General features: G+C 34.3%; 1 protein-coding gene across 1 annotated transcript in view; it reads left to right on the plus strand.

Moving 5' to 3' along the window:
* DAPP1 (dual adaptor of phosphotyrosine and 3-phosphoinositides 1) overlaps positions 1 to 25,002 on the plus strand; it is a 58,303-nt gene that overhangs the window by 22,121 nt on the left and 11,180 nt on the right. Inside the window, exons 2-3 of the mRNA XM_012552028.3 lie at positions 5,827 to 5,940; positions 8,461 to 8,594. Coding sequence (XP_012407482.1) covers positions 5,827 to 5,940; positions 8,461 to 8,594 — 248 coding nt within the window. The remainder of the gene's footprint in view (positions 1 to 5,826; positions 5,941 to 8,460; positions 8,595 to 25,002) is intronic.

Below are 25,002 nucleotides of genomic sequence, written 5' to 3' on the forward strand. Positions count from 1 at the left end.
TAGGATGGTATATAACAGAGTGAAGGGAAAGCTGCTAAGTAGTTATTTCACTTCTATTTTCTCTATCAAGGACAATGATTTTTGGACTTGAAAGGACAGAATGACAATAATAAAAGAGATGGGGATTTAATGAATTTCAAGCTTAACAGCAATAGGGCAGTGCCTTCCCCTCAAGAATCCCTAATGTAATCTTAGGCTGTAGTAAATGAGATTCAGTCCCTAGACTATCTCAGTTAATAAATAAGAGTAACTAATATGTTTTTTTTATTAGAGCCCCAAGATCAAAAAGCAAACTCAATATCTAAATTAGAATTTAATAGTCTTAGAATTATCTAATAGTCTTAGAATTTTATAGTTGAGTGGGATATGGCAGCATCCTTAATATCCACCTGTAAAACGAGGACTAGACTTGGTTTGAAGTTTTAGGGGAAGGGCAGAAGGGAAAGGGCAAAGGGAATCACTATTTATCAAGTATCTGTTATATGATGGAGCCTACACAAGATGCTTGACAACCATTCTCTCCTTTGAAGAAGCACAAAGGACTTTACAATTATTCTCTCATTTGAAGAAGCAGAAACTATTACCTCATTGTTTAGAAACTGAAAATAGAAGTTTTGTATCATGAGAAACTACCTAATAATCAGATGGAATGGGCTGTTCTGAGAAAGAGGGAGTCCCTCCATAAAAGAGAGCTTCAAACAAAGTCGAATGACCATTTGCCAGTCATGTTATACAAGGGACAATGCTTTAGTTACGATTTAGAATAGATGGTCAGTGAAGTCCCTTCCAATCCTAAAAAAATTTTGATTTTCTGATCCTAAAAACTAAGAGTTTTTTTTTTTCTACAGAAGAAAAGATTCAGTAGAAATATGATAATTGTTTAAAAGACAATCATACAGGGGGAAAAAGTTTGAATTTTGTTTGGCTCTAAAGAATAGGACTAGGAGCAAAATTTAGGTTAATGGCAAGAAAAACTTCTTAATAACCAAAACTATTGGCTTTCCCTAGAAGGTAGAAGGCTCCACTTTAAGCCTTTAAAGCTTGAGGACCACATATTGAACATTTTGTAGTAATGATTCTTTTTCGGGGTATAGGTTGAACTTGCTGGTTGCTGATATTTCTTCCAACTGGTAGTAGTGTGATTCTGTTATTAAAATTAAAGGAAAACATTCTTCTATAAATTACTATTACATCAGTCAATAGAGACAGTGTGGTATAGCATATGAAAAGCCAAGCTGTCAACCAAAACCCAATTCTGATGCATACTGACTGTGTGATCCTGGGCAAATCATTTAATCACTCACTGCCCTAAGCACTGAGCAACAGTAAAACTAGACTGTCAAAAAAGTACCTGCATTAAGAGAGAGTTTCCTCACTGAGGAGTTTCCTGATTGATGTATCCTATCTTAGGCAATAGCTACTAAATTCTTATCTTCTCTCTTAATTATAATCCCAAACTCAAAAGGAAATTCCAGGTTTTCATAGTAGAGAGGGATCTGAAATCATTCTTACAATAATTACTACTAGGAAGATGATTCTTCTCTCTTTTGTCATGATGTGAGGGTTCTTGAAGACTGTGAACAGGGCACAACTCAGGTCCTACTAAGCTGGAAAAATTATGAATCTCTTCTTGAATGCAAACTACATCACTGTTTTCCAAGTCCATCATAAACAGGCTCTGCTGTTCCCTCCAGGGCTATAGAGTGAAAAAATTTTAGTCACAGCAGTTCTGGAAGATCATCCATTACATTGGAAAAGGAATACAATTTATATCAATAAAAGCATTCACACCAAAGAGAATATATTTCCTTGAAGAGGAATCATATTGTGGAGCATCTTGAATTAGAGATTTTGCAGTGTCGATTGCATCATGCAGGGAATAGACAATGAATGAAATTTTTCAATCATTATCAATGAATATTTATTGGTATTGCCATGTGTAAAAATAGAATTGTGCTGGATGCCTGACCTAAGATTGAAAACTGTTTTAACATGCAGTCCCAGCTTTTGTAATGTTCACATTCTAGTTAAGGGAAGACAAGAGTTTATCACAAAAAAATGAGGGTTTAGATAGAAATTCAGCCTTCAGAGGGACAGATATTTGGGGTTAGATTTTTCCTATAAAGATTAAGCCTCTATTAGCATTTTTAATAAATAATAGGATCCTATGATGCTTTTATGAGAGACAGCATCATCTGACAAATAAACACCATGTCTCAGAGCCAGAAACACCAGAAATCAAGTTTAATTTTTGATACATACTTTTTGTGTGACCCATGACAAGTATATAATCTCACAGTGCCCAACAGGCAACTCTCTAAGACTATATGGGCTAGAAAAATGGCAATGGTCACTTCAGTAGCACAGACTAAAATTGGGAAAATGCAGAGTAAATTAGCATGGCCACTGAGCAAGTTTAACATACAAATTCTCACACATAATACATATAGTAAATATGTATGTATACATATATGTGTGTGTGCATGCGTGTATGTATGTATGTATATATAGAGAGGGGGAAGAGAGAGAGGGAGGGAGGAAAGGAGGGAGAGAAAGAGAGGAGGAGAAAGAAAGAAAGGAAAGGAGGGAGAAAGACAGAGAGAGAGAGAGAGAGAGAGAGAGAGAGAGAGAGAGAGAGAATCACATAAAGATTTTTAAAAGGGCAGCTAGGTGGCACAGTGGATAGAGTATTGAGCCTGAAGTCAGGGAGATTCATGTTCTTGAATTCAAATCTACTCTCAGACATTTACTGTGCGACTCTAGGCAAATAATTTAATTCTGCCTCAGTTTCCTCATCTGTAAAATGAGCTCGGGAAGAAAATGTCAAAATTTTAAATTGCAAAGCAAATATCTAACTGATGTTCATCATTGGGGGTTCTTATATCAATGACACCTCAAATCCAGTCTCTAGAACTTGGTTGGCTAGTGTCCTTTGTTTTTGAAGAAGGCCAAAATGGTGTTGAAGTCAAGTTATGACTGACTAAACCAGTATAAGCTCAGAAGGCTCTACCACAGGTCAGACACAAAGAGTCCCTATGAACATTTGCAGTGAAGTCCCTAAATTTGTACATATCATGTTTCTTTTGGGTTACTGAAATTCTGTTTTGCTCATAGAGCACAAAGCCTTCTCTGATTCAAGCATACTATGTTGAATGGTCTTATGCCATAGTCTACCACGTCTCATAATTGATTCCAAAGGTCTCCGGAGAGTTTGAGGGCATCCTTGAATTGCATCTTTTGACTACCGTATGAGCAGCTGCCTTGCATGAATTCTCTGTAAAATAGTCTTTTAGGCAAACATACATTTAGCATTCAAACAACATGCCCATATTTGTAACGTCTATGGAATACAGATCTTGTGACAAATTACAATTTGCCTTCAATCTAAAGAACCTAAAAGAGAGCCTTGGCTTTTTTGTTTTGTTCTATTTTATGCTATTATTTTTAACAAATAAAAGGATTCCTAAAAGTATTTCAAGCAATACAGATCAAATCATGCTCCAAAAAAATCAGAGGAATATCCATGTTATTTTATTGGATTAGAATTTTGTGGAATTAGCTATTGTTATAAAAAAAAGTTCAAATAACTGACTTGGGCCTTTGTCATACGATATTTTTCTTTTAAAAGTATCTATAGGTTAAAAGAAATACATAAAAAGCCTTTTGAGGATTTATTGTCTGAAGAGAAAGAGAACTTTCACCTTAGAAAAGTGTGAAGGAGTTGACAGATCCATTGTTCAATTCTCCCATGGTCCTTTGAGTGCTTTTAGCAAAATAGAGCTGTGAGCTTCTCTTAGGATCTGTTCCATGATTAGGACTAAGCTGAGTTAGTGAAAGAGTGAGGTTGATGAGCAGGTATGTTTACTTTCAAAGATACTTCCTTTTTTTTTTAAAGTGACACGTTTAGAGCAACATGAAAAATACAGGATGATGACATCTTTGCCTGAAAGAGGAAATGAATTCAAGAAATAGATACCAGGAAGCACAGTTTTAGAAAACAGATAACTTTAAGACTTATGAAGAAACTTCCTTCCACTGATGTTCAAAAATTTTCCTTTAAAAAGTCATTTAGGTTAAACAAGCCTTCTGCAATGAAGGTTCCTATTTTTTTTTTTTGTTATTATTCAGACTATATAGGCATGATGGCCCAAAGAGTAGATCTATTTTTTTTATGAATTAGAAAATTATGACAAAACTTCATTTACATGAATAGATTAATTTGGCCCCTGCTTTCTTCTACTCTTGAGGTATGGTTGTGACACTAACCATATTGCTGATATTATCATATAAGTAGACTAAACCCAGAGATTTCTTCTCTTATCATACCCCAGTTTCTTTTTGTTCCTGTTTTATTGGTAGTTAAGCTAAAGCAATAGCAGTTTTTACTCAAAATGATTTTCCTCTTGATAAAAGGTAGAGCTAAGGGAGAAATAGAAATGAAGAAACCAGGAAGAGCAAAGATTGATGTTAGTGAGATTGGTTAAATCTTATTTTAGGTCTCCCAACTATAAAATATCTCTGTTGACCAGTTCTGTTCCCTCTCCCATCCTTACCCAACATTTCCTTTGAATAATATAAAATCTCAGAAGAGACTTTCTATGTCTAGTCCATTCCTTACCTGAATGAATCTCTGATACAATTGATGTTCAACTAGTGTGGGGAAAATTAATTGGGGGAGGAAGAAGAATGGGTCAAGAGCCTCAAAGACTGGAAAAATAGTGTCATACTTAACAGAAACAGAGAAGCAGAAAGAAGGAAGGTTTGAAAAAAAGATAATGAATTCCTTCATAGAGTTGAATTTGGATCACCATGTGGCGATATCCAAAAGGAAATTGATGATGAAGTCCTATAGGTCAATGAGACTGATTATGTCAACTTGGAAATAATCTACATAAAGACAATAACTGAACCCACAGAAGTTAAAAGAGATTCATGAGAGAGAGAGAGAATCTTTGGAGAATAAAAAAGGCAGCTCTTTATTGAGCCCTGGGACACAGCCAGGCACAGGGGACAAAACACAGATATTGATCCAGAAAAAAGAGATTTAGAAAGACCAGTCAGATAAGCAGGACAGAGATGGAATGTGGATAAAGTCCTACTGGGACAGAACCCTATTTCTCTTACACAGTAACTGAGGACCTAAGCTGTTTTTGCTCTTCATGGCTTTCCCCTTGATTAGTCCAACTAAGAAAAACAGGCAGTTGAATACTAGTTTGAACACCCAGGAATTTGGGATATGGGTCTCAGCTCCTCATAGCACAGCACATGGACTCAAGAGACCCTATATCCACCCCTAGTGCAGACTGAAGCTCCTATAGCTGTTCTTATTTCACCCAACATCCTGTTACTGCCGGGGACCTCCACCTGCTTTTGAAGTCTCAAGCTCATGGCTCATTCATGGAGCGTGGAATCAAAGGAAGGTCCTGGTAAATTTGTTGCTTTTCCAAACTGGAATCTCTGACCTTAAAAACTTTAGTTCTTAATTCCTGTGGCCAGAAGGCAAGAAGTATGTCACAGGCTCTCTCGAATGCTGGTTATTCTCTAGTTTTTGGCTCAATGAGTTAATTGTACCTGAAGCACAGATGGTCAAATGGAACATATGGAATATATATATATGCATATATATATATATATATTTGTGTGTGTGTGTGTGTGTATGTGTGTGTTTAGCAATTTAATATGTTTAAAGCAGTTTAATCCATTTGTTCTCTAAACATCTCATACTGGAGGGGAAATTATTAAACTCATCTGTGGCCACAAATTGAGCAAACAAGAAATTGCTCTATCTTCTTCCTTGAATGTAATCTTTATATTTTTCCTTTTTAGATGGTATCATGGTAATCTCACTCGCCATGCAGCAGAAGCACTTCTTCTCTCAAATGGAAGTGATGGAAGTTACCTCCTAAGGAAAAGTAATGGTCTATACTCTCTGTCAGTGAGGTATGTCATATAACCAAAAAATGAGCACAGCATTAAAGAACTTAGCAATTATATTAATGTAAATCAAGCCCTGAGCTCACTCTCCCAGAGTCCTCTATCAGAAACCCAACAAGAGCTCAGCTCTTACTTTTTACTCTCAAGATTCTAGGGTGAAGGATAATTTCCCAAGTATTAGAGGTTCATGAACCCCATCAGTTTGTGGCTCTTATTTATTATCCTTTTATATAAATTAATTCCCCAGACTTAAGTAGATTTTAGAAACTGTTTGCTAAGGTAATATAATAAAAAAAAGTTGGTACAACTCCCCTCCAAACCTGGAACCCACTCTCAACAATTATATGCAGAATCTAGGGAAAATTGGACTCAAGTTTGGAGAATATCAAGCAAAAGGAATAAATTATTGATTATAGAAGCCCTTTTGTTAGAATTATTTTTCTATCCCTCATACCTTGACTCCTCCATGAAGTTCTCTTAGATGTGGTGTATCTTTCTATTGAACATTTTGTAGTCCTGAAGCTGCCTTTTTAAAAATTGTGTCTAGCTCAACATATGATTCATATATTCCTATCATCTCTTCTAAGGATACTGTTAGAACACTGATGAAAAGTCCAAATCCTCTAACTTTTTGAAGTCCAGGAGGTTATCTTCTGGTTAACTAGGAAAGCTAAATGCTTTTCTCTCCTCTCTCCCAAAGTGATTCTCTCCCAGGAATTTGGCTAGAAATGTTTTTTCTTTCATTGGAAAACTAGCCTTTTTTTATATAAGAATCACAGAATATAACTGAGACTTTTCAGCTCATCCCAATATGCCTTCTTGCATTATTACTTCCTTTCCTCTAATAACTTTTACTACTTCCAAACTGATCAAAAACTTCTCAAACCTAATCTAATTCCCTCAATTGATTGATTCACTAAGTATGGTCTTACCTGGTTAATGTAGTTACTTTAAATGGGATGGAATGATTGATTCAATTGACATTCTACTGCACCTTACACTTAGATTTCCTTTATTCCCACTCTTATACCAAATCTGCATTGCTATTTTTGGACAGTCTAGTCAAGGAGTTCTCAAACCTGAATGGTAAAAACAGCCAGACTATGTTTGTTCACTCTTTATTAGAATTATACCAGTGACAAAAGCTACATTTTTAAAGGGTTATGTTTGCTCAATACTTTTCAGAGAATTAAGCACTTTAGAATTCTTTCTACTCAGAGATTTATTTATTAGAATGAAAATGAGATATGGAAATGCATATTTAATCTGAATGATAGTACATGATGATGGTCTCCAAATGTTATCAGCCTTTGCTTTATTCTATATGTAGTATGAACATTCTAACCAAACATGGTGGGAGATGCATTAGGATAAAAGTATTTTATTGTCTTTGATGATGAGACTTGGAAGACTGATTTTTTTCTTTAAGGTAATGTGGTACAGTAGAGCAAAAACTCTAAAGGCAGAGGACCAGTATTCAAATCTGCCTCTATCATTTCCTTTAAAAGCTTGAGTAAGGTACTTACCCAAATACCTTTGGCTTCAGGTTTCTTCACCTGTAAAATGAATCATTTGGATTAGTTGATGCCCTTAATGTGTAATCCTTTTCAGTTCCCTGAGGCCTAAGGAGTGAAAATTTGCAGCATCACAATCTTACCCCTTTTTAGAGTTCAAAGAGGAGAAGGTTAGGAGTCCAGTTTTAAAATCTTTAGGACCACAATTAGCAATAATTTGGTGAGAGAACAAACTTGAACAAGATCAACTTTTTTTTTTTAATACTAAGGTTTCCAAACAACTTTCCTCATAATAATCTTTTAAGGAAAGCATTTCAAGCATCACTATTCTCATTTCATAGATAATCTTGAAGTGAGAGAACTAAAATTATATCCCATATCTTGTCTCCAAGTCCAGTGCCTTTTGCATCAAATCACTCTGATTTTGCAATCAATAAAATTTCTGAAGCACCTATAATGTTCCAGGTACTGTGCTAAGTATTGGGGATACAAAAAGAGGCAAAAGGCACTTTTTTTCTTCAAGGAGTTTACAATCTGAATGAATATATAAATCATCATTAATGTTCTCAATGTATGTCAGTGAAGACAGTCACCCATCATATAGGTGGGGGGAATAGATATGCCCATTTCATTTTCTGTCTCACCTCCCACCTTTTTTTTAGAAGTGAATATGTGAGGGTCCTTCAGAGAAATTGGGTTATGAATGAATGCACAAGGGAGATTATCCCCCTGAATCCATCCAAGAGGGAAATTGGGTTTTGCATGTACTCTGAAAAATAGAATTTGTCTCTTCCTTTGGAGAATGGGCCCTGCCCTGAGAAAATTCAACCATTGTCACAAATGTCTTAGTTCTTGGACAGTGGTGATTGGATTCATGTCAGGATTATAAATTTCTTTTCAAAATGATGAATTTCACATAAATAACAAATAGATATAGATATAAATAGATACAGAGATAGATACAAATATAGATTAAATATAGATATAGATAATGAGTGTTTTTCTCTTTCAGAGCCAAAGAGTCTGTCAAACATTTCCAAGTAATATACACAGGCTATTCATTCAAGTTTGGTTTTAACGAGTTCTCAAGTTTGAAGGAATTTGTCAATCATTTTGCAAACCAGCCTTTGATTGGAAGTGAAACAGGTAAGTTCTGTGTAAATGGGAAGCTTGTAAGATATTGTTTGAGAGATAAAGAAAGAAGTGGGAACATAGGAACCCAAAATTTCATAACTAATGGATTTGTTACCTACACTAGTCTTCGAATATGTGAAATTTCAATTCATCTTCTTTAGTCTCAATGGGCAATTATTATCTTGTTACTAGCTTTAAATCAGAAAAACTTGATTTCAATTCTGACACCTGCTGTGACCCTAGTCAAGTCACTCAATCTCTGCCTTATTTTCCTCAACCAAAGAATGGGAATAATAATAGAACCTAGAACTTAATTCCTAAGGTTATTGTGAGAAGCAAATGAGATAATATTTATAAGAAAAAAATAGCTGTAAGATTTGACACAATACATAACAGAAATTATGTAGATACTTATTTTCTTCCCATCCCCCACTTCAGGTAACTCCAAGACTAAACTGAAGAGCAAGTTCAGATTTGTACCAATGAAATGATTCTTCATCAAGAAGCTCCTTGTAGCACAAAAATTAAAGGTCTAGTTAAAAGAAAAGAAGTCAAGTTTAGAATTTTAGAATACAAAGAGTTATTATTAAAAGTTTTTTCTTTAGGTAGGGTTAAGTGAGTAAAATATACCTAGTATTAGGGAATACAGTGTGGGAATTCCCTCTAGAAATACAAAATACAGTATCTTAAAGTCTCTGGGAGTTGTCTGGAAGGTTAAGTGATTGGCCAATGTGATCACAGAGCTTGCATGTGTGAAAGATAGGACTGGAACTCAGACCTGACCCCAAGACCAGCTCTCTGTAACATAGGCCAATAAAAACCTGAAATAGCATTTGTTTGACTCTATTTATCATATTAAGATAAGGAACAGTGGCCATAGTACCACATCTGAAGTCAAGATGATCTGAGTTCAAATCTGGCCTCAGACATTTTCTAGCTGTATGACCCTGGGCAAGTCATGGAATCCTGTCTTCCTCAGTCTCCTCATCTGTAAAATGAACTGGAGAAAGAAATGGCAAACCACTCCAATATCTTTACCAAGAAAACCCCAGATAGGGTCATGAAGTAATATCTGAAGAACAATCGAAATATATAAAAGAAGAAAAATTATAAGATAAAGACAACCTGAGATATCTACGTTAGAGATCCCACCTCAGAATTCTGCACAGAGAACACATTCAACAAATATTTGTGGATTTGATGACTCAATAGCACAGAAAAACCTCTTGTTAGTGAAGGTATATTATTTTTTATTAATAAGGGAATAGCCACAGGAAATAAAGAAAAAACAGTGACAAGATAGTTTTGGGGGTTCTTTATAATTCTCTATCTTCACTGACCACTAAATGAAACTTACAAGTAAAAGATGTTAAATGGGGGAAGGGGTGGAGAGCTAATATTCATTTAATAATTCTTTGTAGTCTTGAGATACAATGCAGTTTTTGGATTTGGGGGTCTTTTGTTTTTTATTCTACGGGGAAAATCATCCCCATTGCCTTAACCTTTCCTCTTTGATACTGTTTTTTGGTCCCTTCATAATTAACATTGCTTCCTCCTGGATATCTTCCTTGGGGAAGATAAGAACTCTTTCTATCAGTAAGTTTCAGGGATTTTTTGGTTCAAAATTAAATGTAAACCTTTGAGCTTCTCCATTCTAACTAATATCCAAGGACATCATTTATAACAAGTTTCTCAGAGTAGGTTTAATGTATATGCTATGTTTTCTAATGAAGGCCCTTAAAATGTTTATAATAAATTCATTTTGTCAGCAAATTCAACATTTGAGGTATAATAATAATAATAATAATAATAATAACATTTTATACCAATCATGTACTTTAAGATTTGCAAAACACTTTACAAGTATTACCTAATTTTATCTTAACAAGAATCTTGGGAGGTAGGTGCTATTATTATCCGTATATTATAGATGAAGAAAATGAGGCATACAAAATGACTTAGCTGGGATCACACATCTTGGAAGTGAATGAAGCCAAATTTGTACTTATTCTTGCTAACTCCAGCTCCAGGGCTTCACAAGGACGCCTCTATGACACTAAGCAATTTCTTTTCTCTTCTTCCCTTATGTCCTGTTCATTACAATTGGTATCTGGTGAAATTTAATATTCATAGCCCAGGACCCTGCTAAAAATCCATGAGTGCCTGATTTAAAAGCCTGAAGTCAATTAGGCAGGATTCAGCCAACTATAATCCCCCTTTCCTCTGCCAGTACTGCTAAAACTGGGAACAAGTTGTCAAAGTCATGCCAAAAGAATGTCCCATTTTCCTCCCACTCTTAGCAATTACTTCAAAGAAGCAGGATTCAATGGTGAACTGTATAGCTCATCATCACAAGTGGTGGAGTAAGCACTCCAGTATGGGTGGTTAATGGAACAGGCAATACCTCCTTTAAGATACATTTTTGATGACATTCAGTATTCAGGATTCATCATGTTAAATAAGCTCCTATTCACTGTAAAATACAAAATCATCTAGTCTTAGACTCTCCTCCTTTGCAATTAAAGTGAAAGGAACATGAGACATGTAGTTCTGCTTCTGAATCATCTTCTGAAATGGAGGAAATTTGAAACAGGGAACAGAAGTCATCCTACTCTATCCAACACTAGATTCCCTATAAAGGAAATATTTTTAACTTAGTGATTGTGAACTTTCCTTTTCAAAAGTATTTCAATAACTGTATTTCAATATAATTACTTTTTCTTTGCATTTCTGTTTGTTTTATCTTATTGATTTGAAAAAATTAATCATAAGCAAGGCTTAACCAGACTCCCAAAGGGATCCATGACATAGATAAAGTTAAAGATCTCTGGGCTAGAGCACTACCCCAACTCTAGGAGACTGAAGAAATGCCAGAAATGAGAATCCAAGCAGCAGTAAAAGGATGGTGGAACCAGAGTGAGGGGGGTAGTTAGAGAAAAGCCATAAGAAATATAAGAGAAAGGATATAAGACTACAAGTTCAAGGGAGAAAGGCTGAGTAAAAACTTGACTTGCAAGCACATATAGAAAGAATATTAAAAACAAGGAAAACTGAAAACCCAGAGAGATAATTTGAGATTTGAAACATAAAAATAGAGAAGGGGATGAAAACTTGGCAAAAACAAAATGATAGAAGAACATATAAATTCTATTCAAGCTTGAAGATAGTTTGTGAAGATATAACATAAAGCTCATGGATCTCAAAGAACAACATGACAAATTAAAAAAAAAAAAAAGCTAAAAACCTGAATACTGTCTTGCAAAAAAAAAAAAAATACAAGAAAACTATTCCAAACCTTTTGATCTATATAATAAAATACCATTTGATCAAATCAACAGATCTCTGCTTGGGAAAAAAAAAACTTGAAACATCAAGGTATTAAATGGTTGGATTTCACAATTTCAATAATAAAATAATAGACAACAGTTTTTGCAAGAAACTAGGATACTTTCAGATATAAAGGAAATTAAAAAACAAAGGAAATTAAAATAACCCAAGATTAATCTTCAACTATGAGATTCAGAGGAAAAATGTAATAAGATGCTCCATAAAGCAAAAAAGCTAAAATTGCAATCCAAAACATATTGTATAAACCTGAGCCTAATCTTGATGGAAACAAATAAACCCTTAATAAATTATGGCCATGAATGGAAAATTTAGAAATAAGAGAAAGAGCTTCCACTGAAGTACTCCACTTACAAATCTATAAGAAGATGGTGAAGGGATAGTAAGTCTCTAATCTCTTAACAAGACTAGGAGATAAGAGAAAAAGCAATGGAAGGAAGGAACTGGGATACCAATAGTAGAAAGAGAGTTTCTCTCTAAAAGAAGAGAAGAAAGATTACTCCAAAATAACATTTCCATAAATGGGAAAGGAAGAAAGGAAGAAAAGAAAGTAGGAAGTAAAGAAGGAAGGAAGGAATAAAGGAAGGAAGAAATTTAAATAAATTTAACAAACTTGGGTAAGGACTGATAATGGAAAAGGGAACAGGGAAGAGCCTGTGGGGGTTATCATCAAAGTAGTATAAGGAAAATCAGTTATAGGGACTAAGTATCAACTTTGAAGATGAAGGGAATAAAAATCAATACCAAAGAAATAAGAGAATAAACACAAGCCTAATAATAATTTTTAAAGTGAATAGACTAAAGAAATACAATGAAATGACACTCAACAATTTCAACAAAAACAATCTAAAAACAAAGATATACTTAGAATGAAATGAGGAGAACAAATTAAAATATATTATATATCAGGTTTTTCCAAAAGAGCAGAAGTTGCAACCATGTGATCAGACTAAGTAAAAAGAAAATTTCTCAGTGTCAAAGGAGACAAACTATATTATGCTTAAATGGACCACAGTTAATGAAATCATATCAGTAGTAAAGGTACATCCATGAAATGGCATAGTGTCTAACTTAATAGAGGAAAAGCTAACAACCTTAAAAGGATATCGAAGTTAATATAACTATTATAGCAGACTTTAACTTTCCTCTCTTAAAGTTGGATTAATCCTGAAAGATAGACAAAAAAAAAGGAAAATATGGAATCGAATAAATTGCTGAAAAAGTTATTTCTAAAAGACTTATGGCATTCTCTAAATGGAAACATTAAAGAATATACATATTTCTCAACATTATATTTGCAAAAATAGTCTATGTGCTGAGACATAAAGAAGTCACAAATAAATGTTAAAAAGCACCAATACCATGCATTTTTTAAATAAAATATAACAATAAAATGAAATTAGTATTGGAAGCACAAGCAAAAGAAACAGATGAAAATAGAAGTGATAATGGCATCCCAAATAATGAAGTAAAAAGCAGAAATCACAGAAACTATCAATAGCTGTGTGAAAAATTAATAATAATGAAACAACATGCCAAAATTTCTGGAATGCAGTTAAGGCAGTCTTCAATGGGAAAAAAAATTCTAAAATTTACATGAACTATCTAATCTACTGCTTGAGTAATCTTTCTTGTCTCTCTCTGTTTCTCTGTCTTTCTCTGTCTCTGTCTCTCTGTTTCTCTCTCTCTCTCTCTCTCTCTCTCTCTCTCTCACACACACACACACACACACACACACACACACACACACTCTTATGAGACTTACAGCTTTAAAGAAGGCAAAAACCATTAGATATGATTCTGGGCCTTTAGACAGTATTCTAACTGAAATTTTTGATGAAGACAAATTAATTCAGAACACAGTTCAAGTTGCTTTATATTTTCACTCTATATTTGTTTTTATCTTTAAAATGAAAGTTTGAAAAAGGCAAACAGTGTTCAGAGATAGGGGTGCTGACGTCAGTACAATCTCTGAATTTTGTTGCCTCTGTGAATCTGAGTAAATTACTTAGACTCTTAGGGCCCTAGCAACTGCTTCTGACTACAAATTGCAGAACAAGTACAGATCTGCATTGATTGAGGAAGTTGCCTCGTTGGTAGTTCCTTATACAGTGAGGTCACAGGTCTGGGGTTGGGGGATGAGATGGTGGGGGATAGAAATGAAAAACGGAAAGGAAAAAAATCTGCAAAATAGGGAAGGAGAGGATTAAATGAAATTGCCTAGAACTGGCTTTGATTAAAGTAGATTTCGGCAGGAAGAGATATGGAGAGAGGTCTTCCTGGACATAGCTACCTTGCCTATCTTGATGCTGAAACACAGGGCAAGATGAGATTGAGTGATAGCTAATGAATAATTCAGTTTGACTGGACTGTACAGAGCTAGTGGCAAAATGTGACTGGAAAGATAGGTTTGAGTAAAACTGAAGAAGTTTTTTCAAAGGAATTTAGCTTTTGTTTTAGAGGCAATAGGGAAAAATGAAGATTCTTAATCAGAGGCATTGAACCTTCACAATTGGAAATTATTTTTATAGCTTAATCAAAGATGTATATTGGAAAAGAGAAAGACTACAGGCTCAAAGAGCAGAGATCTCTCCCAGTTCTGACAATCTCTATCCTAATCCTTTTTTCTTAACCATGGACTATATTAAATCATTCCAAATTTCCAAAAGAAGTGGTGTTGATAAAATTTACACATAGTAGAGTTCTTTAAATTCTTGAAACTTCATTTTAAAGTAAGGAATAATTACAAAACAAATTTTCAGCAATAATTTAAACACAAAATCAATAGGGGCTTTCTCATTATTAATGCTTTATTATTTTGTATAGACTGCAGTGTAGTTTTTAACTTATTAACTAATCTGTAATTTAAGCTCTTCCCTATTTATACAAGCACTCAAATACTCAAAGAATCAAATGAAGGTGAACCAAAGGGTAGTGATGAGAAATATGTGGAGTATATTTGGAAATATTCATACAAAAGATCTAAAGCCAGTCTCTTGCTTTTTAATCACCCAGTCAGCATTACAAAATAAGAATTCAAATCGACTATCGTATAGCTTTGGATTTCCCTCTTTTCATTAAAACTTCTAAGCTAAGAAGATTTAAATTGGATTTTTCTTTAATGATGAACATTCTCCAATCTTGAGATTCTGATCCTTGATTGAAGGAAGTTACTATCATAGTTACTGTATAGGGTTCTATCATAATTCCCTTATAAAGTTAAACTCTGCCTCTTCTGTGACACATACTTACTTTAAAGGTAGTATGATTCAATATTAATTTTATTTTAAGACTATTATAGTACCTCTGCAAGTGATTGGAGACTGAAATTTTCCACAGTAAAAAATAGCTGACCTTGTATTTTTCCCCTCCTCTATCCCTAAAAAATAGAAGAAAAACAATTTTAAAAGCTACCTAAATAATTAATTGTCTCTAATTCTTCCCAAGGGGCACATAATAAAATGCATTGAGTTATTATTTTTTATGCACATTCAGAAAATATTGTAACATGCTTTTTATAAAAAGTGAAGTGCTACTTGAAAAGCAGATCTCATAAATCATAGATGGAGACATAGGTAGAGTATGGGGAGAATCTTTGAAGCTTTAAATAAAGGAATTTATACAGAGTGTCCCAAAAGTCTTAATGAAGTTTTAAAGATACTAAAGCTTTAAGTAATACATGAAAAAAAAGAGGAAAATGAATGGGTACAAGAAGAAAAACTTGACTTGTTTCCAGTTCTTCAAAGTAGTAAGACTGCACCAAGATTTTTGGGACATACTCTATTTGCATCTACTAGCAAAAAGATGCCAGTGGAAGGTGCTAAATTATAAGCAAAATGCTTTTTGGACGAACTGAACTATTATCATTGGGCTTAAATAATTTTCTCTAAATCATTTCATTCTCATAATACATCTGTTTAGTCGTTTCAGTCAGGTCCAATTCTTCTTAACTCAATATAGGATTTTCTTGTGCAAATACTGTAGTAGTTTACCATTTCCTCTATGATCAAATATGAAAAACTGTTGTTTGGCTTTTGAAAACCTTTATCCCTTGGACCCTTCCTACTTTTCCAGCCTTCTTAGATTTTAATCTTTTCCTTGTACTCTTTGATTCAGTGACTTGCTTCTTAGTTATTCCTCATTCTTTCTGGGTATTTTCACTAGCTGTCCCCCATGTCTACAATGTCTACAATTTCTGACTTTCCTGACTTCCTTCAAGCTTCAGTAAAAGTCCTTCCTTCTGAAAGAATCACAGTTCTCCTTAATCTTGGTGCTTTCCCTCAGAGATTATCAATAATTTACCTTGTATATATATCTTATTTATATGCTGTTAGACTTTGAGCTCTGGTTTTGGTTGGTTTTGCCTCTCTTTATAGTCCCTGTATTTAACACAGTGTTTGACACACAGTAGATGCTTAATAAATGTTTATTGACTTTTAAAGTTTTATTTCCAATTATTTCTAAATAAAACTTCCTAAATTTTATTTAATCCTCACAATTCTGAGGGAGTTATTATCCCCATTTTATAGATAAGAAAACTTGATGTTTAGATTAAGCAACTTACCCAGGGTGACACAGTTCAGGCTTTCTTGGTACTACTCTACATACTTTACTGTGTGTCCTCATATGCCATATGCCATGGGAATAATGGAAGGAGGGATTGGTTTGATGCCAACAAAACTGAATCTGACTGCACCATTTAGCAGCTATAAAACCAAGTGGTCACTTCTTTTAATTTCCCTAAGTTTCAATTTCTCATCAGAAAATGAAAACATGCAATATAACTCACGTATGTACTGCCCATATATACTGTGTAACTCACACAATGAATCTCAGATTGTGATGCAATTTTGATTTCTTGTTACTTTCCAGGCCATTTTTCTAGGATCTAGGAGGGAGGGAAACAAAGTTGAAAAAGAAAAAAGTCTAATAGGGAAGATAAGACATGCATACAAATAAAGGTGAAACAATATTAAGTACAATATGATGAGAACAAAGAGGAGATCCAGAAAAAAGTGCTGGGATAAATCTGAAGAAGAAGAGCTTATGTTTCAATGGAGGAGAAGTGAGGCAAGAGGAGGACTGGGGTTAATGCTCCATGTAGGAAATTGCCTAGAACTGGCTTTGATTAAAGTAGATTTCGGCAGGAAGAGATATGGAGAGAGGTCTTCCTGGACATAGCTACCTTGCCTATCTTGATGCTGAAACACAGGGCAAGATGAGATTGAGTGATAGCTAATGAATAATTCAGTTTGACTGGACTGTACAGAGCTAGTGGCAAAATGTGACTGGAAAGATAGGTTTGAGTAAAACTGAAGAAGTTTTTTCAAAGGAATTTAGCTTTTGTTTTAGAGGCAATAGGGAAAAATGAAGATTCTTAATCAGAGGCATTGAACCTTCACAATTGGAAATTATTTTTATAGCTTAATCAAAGATGTATATTGGAAAAGAGAAAGACTACAGGCTCAAAGAGCAGAGAGAAGGACTAAAAGACCCTAGTCAAGAGCTTGAATAATGAATAGAGAGAAAAGACTTGGTATCACTGAAGAACATCCAAATTTTATACAACAGAATAAGAGTTGATAAATGCACTAACCTAGATTCTGTGAACTGACTCTCACCAGCTCTTTATATTGGAAATCTGTCCAGCCTATGAATTATCACATAGGATTCTTATCCCTCAGATACATAAAAAGCCCTTTTCAAAATGAGTATGGGACAGTTAAGTAATTCAGTGGAAAAAGGAAGAAGAAGAAGAAGAAGAAGAAGAAGAAGAAGAAGAAGAAGAAGAAGAAGAAGAAGAAGAAGAAGAAGAAGAAGAAGAAGAAGAAGAAGAAGAAGAAGACAGAAAAATGAGAAGGCAGAAAAAGAAGGAGGAGGAGGAGAAGGAAGAAGAAGAAGGAGGAGGAGGAGAAAGGAGAAGAAGATGGAGAAGAAGAAGGAGAAGAAGATGACAACCTAACCAAAGACAATAAATCACTTCTCCCTTTGTGGTGTTAAATACCACTTGCCACCAATATTTAAATTATTTGAGGCATGAGTTGGGTTTCACAATAGAATTCCAAATATCCTACTTGGTCAGACTTTCTAGGTGATCTGAACTGCTTACTCTTCTGGAATCCTATTTTTCTCATTATGAAAATGAAGGTATTTTCTACTTACCTGTAAGAAGAGACGTTAATAAGGATGGTTACAATATATCCTGACTGAGGTCAGCTCTTTTTGTCTTTTTTTTCCTCAGTGCCTCACAGAGTGCTTGGCATATAATACACAATAATGCTTCTTCTTTTTTTAATAATAATAGATTTTTATTTTTCAAAATACACGAAAAGATAATTTTCAACATTCACCCTTGCAAAACCTTGTGTTCCAAATTTTTCTCCCTCCCTTCCCACCACCCCCTCCCCTACACAAATAATCCAATATAAGTTAAACATGAGCAATTCTTCTAAACATATTTCCACATTTATAATGCTGAACAAGAAAAATAAGATCAAAAGGAGGGGAAAAAAGAAGAAAAAAACAAGCAACCAAACAACAGCAAAAAAATGAAAATTGTTGCAATCCACATTCAGTCCCCATTGTCCTCTCTCTGGATGCAGATGACTCTCTCCATCACAAATCTACAATAAATGCTTCTTGATGGCTTGCTTGCTGTATTAGAATATAGGGGAACAAGATAGAACATTCACATAAACTTGGTTTGGGACATTGAATCTTCCTTATGATGGAACAGGAATGTCTTTTAAACATTCACTTGTACTTCAACGAGTAGAGTTTCTAGAGGAATGAGTGTAGTTAGGCACTTTTTCTGCTACTTACAGTCTTGTTGTAGTTTATCCTTTGTACTCGAAGAAGACATCAGGGAGGTTAAATGCCAGGATATGCAAGTGAGTTGGATTTAAGAGAGGGTCACCTGCCTCAACTTCCCCTCCAGAGCCATCGGGGTCTGGTGGCAAGATATAGATCAATATGACTGGAGATGGTCCTGGATACAATGGGAGATCTGGGACTTTTTAAACTAAGGTCTTCCACAGATCTCAGTCTGACGGAGGCTGTACCCAATTTGGGGCACTGATAAGTGATTTGCTCAGAGGCACATAACCAGCCTAAGTCTAGGGCAGAACTAAAATTCAATCAGATGCTGGTAAATGCATGTGTAGTCACTACTTTTTAAGCAGCTAGGTGGCACTGTGGGTAGACTTCCAGACTCGGTGTTGGTCAGTTCACTATGTCCTCTTCATCTTTCTTGTACCTCACAATATTGAGGGGGATGAGACTCCATATTCATGGAGTCATTGAATATTCGCCCTGGGAATAAACTTAGACATCTTCTAGTCCAATCCTTTTATTCATTCACAAATGATTTGTCCAAGATCCCAGAACAAGTTAGTGACAAAACCAGCCACTGAATCCAGATCTCTTGACTTCCAATTCATTGCCCTTTTGTTTTGCATCATATTGCATTTCCATTCATATAGAATTGCAGAAAGAAATACTAACAGAAGAACCTAATGGAGTAACTGATAACATGGCCATCATTGTTGTATTATTGGAACTTAGTGTTTGAATCCAAAGAGTGATATGAGGGTTGATTTTATTTTTAATAGTTGAGGGGTAAAAGCTAGGTGGAGAGGACACTGGCTCTGGAGTCAGGAGAACCTGAGTACAAATCCTGCTTTAGATGGAACTTAATAGCTGGTGATCCTGATCATTTAACTAATTGCTTCAATAAAAAAAAGTGATAGTTTGTACATATCTGTAGTTTACAACAGTGGTGTCAAACTCAAAGAGAAAGGACATTAAAGTATACATGAGGATCCCTGTGAGCTATATATTGACTTGGAAATTACATATTACTATATATATATGCTTTATTGTATTTTTTCTTATATTGTTGAATATTTTCCATTTCAGTTTTAATCTGGTTTAGCAATACCAGCCAATGTTGCAGCAATAACGCAAACCATGTGGTTTATACTTCTGCTATATAGCACCCTTCTGCATTCAAGGAGACTTAACTCTCATGCCGAGTATTCTACCAGGCAACACAGTCATTCAATTCAGTAATTATCTAAGTACATGATCTCTGGTCTGTAGATCCTCAAAGAGTATTTAGATAGATTTCAAGGGATTGGGGAACTTAAATGGGAACTAACTTCTAATTGAAATTGAGCATCCCTTTCCATTATGAATGATGTAGGTAGGGGGTATAGTGGTAAATATTTAATTGATTTCTCTAAAAAAAATTACAAATACATTTTTAAGTTTAATCTTCATTATTAATGTTTTCTTCACATTTTCTTGGGTCTAGATAATTTTTTAAAAACTTAATAAATCATTTTGTAGTCTTTGCTTATTTTCAAGATGAAATACACACACTGAAAATTTAACAATTGTCTCTCATAATACAAACTGATTCTAGAACACACCTAGATGTAGGCAACAACATTATTCTGGGAAGGGATCTATAGTCATTACTAGATTATACAAAAGATCTATCTCTCTGTCTCTCTCTTACACACACACACACACACACACACACACACACACACGGCTAAGAAACTCTGCTTGAAAAAATGTACTTCTGCTGAATAATTCTGAAACCAAATTTAACTTCAGAGGCAGGACCAAATCATCTTCTAGAAGCAGAGCAGAAAATGAAGTAAAACTTGTAGCTATATTTCCTAAGCTTCTGGTCCCTAATTTCCCTTTTAGTCTTTTCACCCCTTCTCCCATCCCCTGTCAACTCTTACCCCTTATCTAAGGGTTGCAGCCAAGCCTAAAGTTGACTTAGTCTAACTGTCTTGTGTATTGAAGTTTCCTTGTCCATTGGTCTGGTGTACTAACTCCTCTTTCCAAAACATGAGACCTCACTGAGTTAATAGTGTTTCAACAATCAGATTAAGAAAACCTCTCCTCTGGGGTCACAGAAATGAGAAGTTGTATAATGAATTAGCATTTTGCCTATTTTTCATTTCAGTCTAAATCTAACCCCAGCCACATAAATTAGAAGCAGATCAGCACCACGACTTTGCTCTCAGCTTACAATCTACTTCCTAGAAGCAGGGAGTTCATTCATACTTCCTTTACTGAGTTAAATTAAAAATGTTTTAAGAATAAAGTTTTGAAATCCATTTTAAAGATAAGGAAAACCAAAACTGAGGTCCTGGAGGAATTTGGAACATCTGGGCTATCCTGGTCCTAGGTCTTCAGGACCATGGACACTGGGAGGTCAGGCAAAGCTTTCCTAAATTTAAACCTCATCTTCCAAAGGCATTCATTCATTCACCAAATAGAACATTTTTTTCAGCACCTACTATGTAGGATACATAGTGCATAAAATACTATCCTGGTCCTTTGTAATCTAAAAGGAAATAATCCCATTTACATAAAATCTCTAAAAATTTCAATGTTTTGGGATAGAGGGTTCATCAAGTATGGCTCATTGTTTTATGGTACCAATTAGTGCCATCACTATGACCATATTTTTCAGTCTGGCCCAGAAATTCCTAGCTTGTACCTTTAAGGAGGTTTCTTCTTTTAAGCCAGTGGCACTATGCCAGCCACTCAAGTTCATAATCTTGGAAAAACTCCTGCTGTTCATTCTTTTTCACATTCTCCCCAAGTCCCCTAAGCCCCAACATGCAATCTATTTCCTTTTCTTTACTTATATGGCTACCACCCTTATTTAGGCCTTCTCTACTTCTTGTCTGGACTATGCTCTAACATCCTAATTGATCTCTTTGCTTCAATATCACTTCTCTAATCCATCCTCCAAACGTAACCAAATTCATCTTTTCAAAGCATGAGTGAGATATACTAATCTTCTACTATTATCTCCCATTGACACCAGAATAAAATAGAACTTCCTCAATTTGCCATTTAATTTTTAAACTGAATTTTCTATATTATGAACAATACCTTAAGGCCCTTATATCTGCTACCCTTTCCCTAACCCTGCTCAACCTTCTTTTCATATTTTTGCATATTATTTTCTCCCATCAGATTGTATATTCCTTGAGGATAGCAATTATCATTTGCTTTTCTTTTTATACTTAGTACAATGCCTAGTACATAGTAAGCACTTAATAAATGTTTATTTATCACATTTATTGATATGTTCATCTCATTTTGAAACTCTTTTCCTCTAAGTGGTAAAAAAAATATAGAATAAGATCCTATATTCTGTATTTTAGGCACAAGTTTACCAGAAACAATATATATTAATTTTGATTAAATTAATTCTAATCATCTCTGCTCAAAAGGGAAGAGGTTCAAAAAAAAGCAGCTACCTCTACTGCTAAAAACTGAACATAAGCCCATTCTGGAGTAAAAAATTTATAGCATTCCAAAAACTCACAAAATTTCCGTCAAAATTAAGCAGAATTCCTAAGTTTAACTAAGTTTGCTTCATCAAATAGAACAAGGAAGATTACTTTTGGCACACCCATGAAGCATTATATTCCTAAAACCTTTCAATCCTTTTTCAATCTCTCCCTTCAAGGATGCTCCTTTCGAGTTTAAAAAAAGATAAACTCAAGAGATATTTCCATTAACTGAAATAATCGAAGACTTCTTCCTTTCCTTAGTCACATCATTACCCTAAACCAATTGGAGGTATTCTATCAAAAGGGAAAACAGGTTCCTCCCTGAATGCATATGCATTATGCTTATGGAAAGAAAGTAATTATTTTCTTCCCCTTACCAAGAGCCTAATCATCTCATATATTGGTTCAGAATCGGGATTTCTCGTCCAGGAGTGACCAATTTAAACTAATAATCACTGCAATAACATGCAGTTACATACTGCAATATCATAAGTGTAACCTAAAGAAAACGGGTGGTCTCCAATATATTTCCATAGAGACATGCTTCATCATTAGTTTTTTGAAGTCATGGTAAGTCACTATTTTAATCAAGATTCTTAAGTCTTTTGACATTGCTTCACAATGTTAAAATACCATATTATAGTCATTCTCTTCACTGCTCACTTCACTCTGAATCACTTTAAATAAAAGTCTTTCCAAGTGTTTCTAAAATCCCTTCCATTGTTTCTTCTGGTTCAATAACATTCCATTACATTCTTTTTTCTTTTTTCATGAGACAATTGGAGTTAAGTGACATACCCAGGGTCACACAGCTAGGAAACATTAAGTATCTGAGGCCATATTTGAACTCAGATCCTCCTGCCTTCAGGACTGGTGCTCTATTCACTGAGCCATCTAGTTCCCTCCATTACATTCTTATAATTTATTTAACCATTCCTCAACTGATGAGCAGTCCTTTAGTTTTAGGTCTTTATTACAATTTTTTAAAATACTAAATTTTTTTTTTTTTTTTTTGCATATAAAGGTGTTTCTCTTTTTCTTTGACCTCTTTAGGAGCATAGGTCTAGTAGTGGTAATACTTGGTCAAAGCCTATACATAATTTAATGGATTTGGAGATATAGTTCCAAATTGCTCTCCAGACTGGTAGGACAAATTCATAGTTTCATCACAGTGGATTAATATACCTATTTTCCCCGGGCCCTCCAACAATTATTATTTTCTTTTTCTGTGATCTTTGTCAATTTGAGGAGTATAAGGCAGAACTTCTAAATTATTTTAATTTTAATTTCTTTTAATATTAATCTGAAGCATTTTTTCATATTGTTGTTGATAACTTGCACTTCTTTTTTAAGTGGTACCATATTCTTTGATCTATTGAGGGATCACTCTCTCTTATTCATTTACATCAATTTTTAAATATCTTGTACTTCAGATTGCTTATCGGAGAAATTTATGAAATAGGTTTTCTTTTTTCCCAATTAACTTCTGGGGGAGTTCTAACTCTTCTAAAAATCTAACTGCACTGATTTTGTTTTGGCAAAACCTTTTCAATTTTATATAATCAAATTTTTCTTTTTTATGCCTTATGATTTATTTCTAGTACCTCATTTGACTTAGAATTCTTCCCCTATCCATATTTGTAAATAGTATTTCTTTTTTCTTTTTCAAATAGTTTATGCTGAGACATTTTACATCTAGGTTATGTATCCATTTGGATTTTATAGGGGTATGTGTTATAAGAGTATAGTTTAAATCTAATTTTTGTCAGACTGTTTTCTAGGTTTCTATCAGTTTTTGCTGCACATGAGTTCTTACCCTGGTGGTTAGTATCCTTGGATTTATTGAATACTGTGTGACTACATTGCATTGCTTCTGGGTCTAAATTATATAATCTTTTTCACTGACCAATTTTTTAATTCTGGCTAGTGCTAAATAATGTTGATTTGTACTGCTTAGTTATGTAGCTTAAGACATTAGATCTCATTTTTCTGCTTAGTTATATAGTTTAAGATATTATCTCTCATTTTTTCATCACTACCCTTGAGATTCTTGATTTATTGTTCCTCTAGATTAATTTTGTTTTGATTTTTGTCTAGTTCTATAAAATAACTCTTTGGTACATTAATCAGTGTGGCGTTGATTCCATAAATTAATTTAGACAACATTCTCATTTTTATTATATTGACATGGCCAAATCTTGATCAATCAATAGCTTTCCTATTATTTGAATATTTAAGCAAGAGTGTTTTGTCATCATATTCCTTTTCTGTATATATCTTAGTTGGTGGACCTCATAACAACAACAATAATGTTAGCAGCCACAAAATTTATATAATGCCTAGTGTATGGCAGGCACTGTGGTAAGGGCTTTATAAATATAATCTCATTTGATCTTTACAACAACCCTGGGAAGTAGATTATATTATCTCCATTTTACAGTTGAAGAAACTGAGACAAACAATTTAAGTGATTTAATGCCCAATGTCACAAAGCTAATAAGTTTCTGAAGCCAGATTTGAAATCGTCTTCCTGATTCTAAGCTCAGGACTCTGTCCTACACTACTTGCCTAATATCTGACTTCTCAATATTTTATAGATTCAGTAGTTATTTGTAATAGAATTTCTTTTTAATCTTTCTTCTTAAATTTTATTGGTAATAAACAGTCTAATGATTTTTGTAAATTTATTATATGTTTTTATCATTATTATTACATGTCCTAGAATTATTAATTGTTTTAATTTG

The sequence above is a fragment of the Sarcophilus harrisii genome, chromosome 6 (genome assembly GCF_902635505.1).
Source record: "Sarcophilus harrisii chromosome 6, mSarHar1.11, whole genome shotgun sequence".
Classification (NCBI taxonomy): Eukaryota; Metazoa; Chordata; class Mammalia; order Dasyuromorphia; family Dasyuridae; genus Sarcophilus; species Sarcophilus harrisii.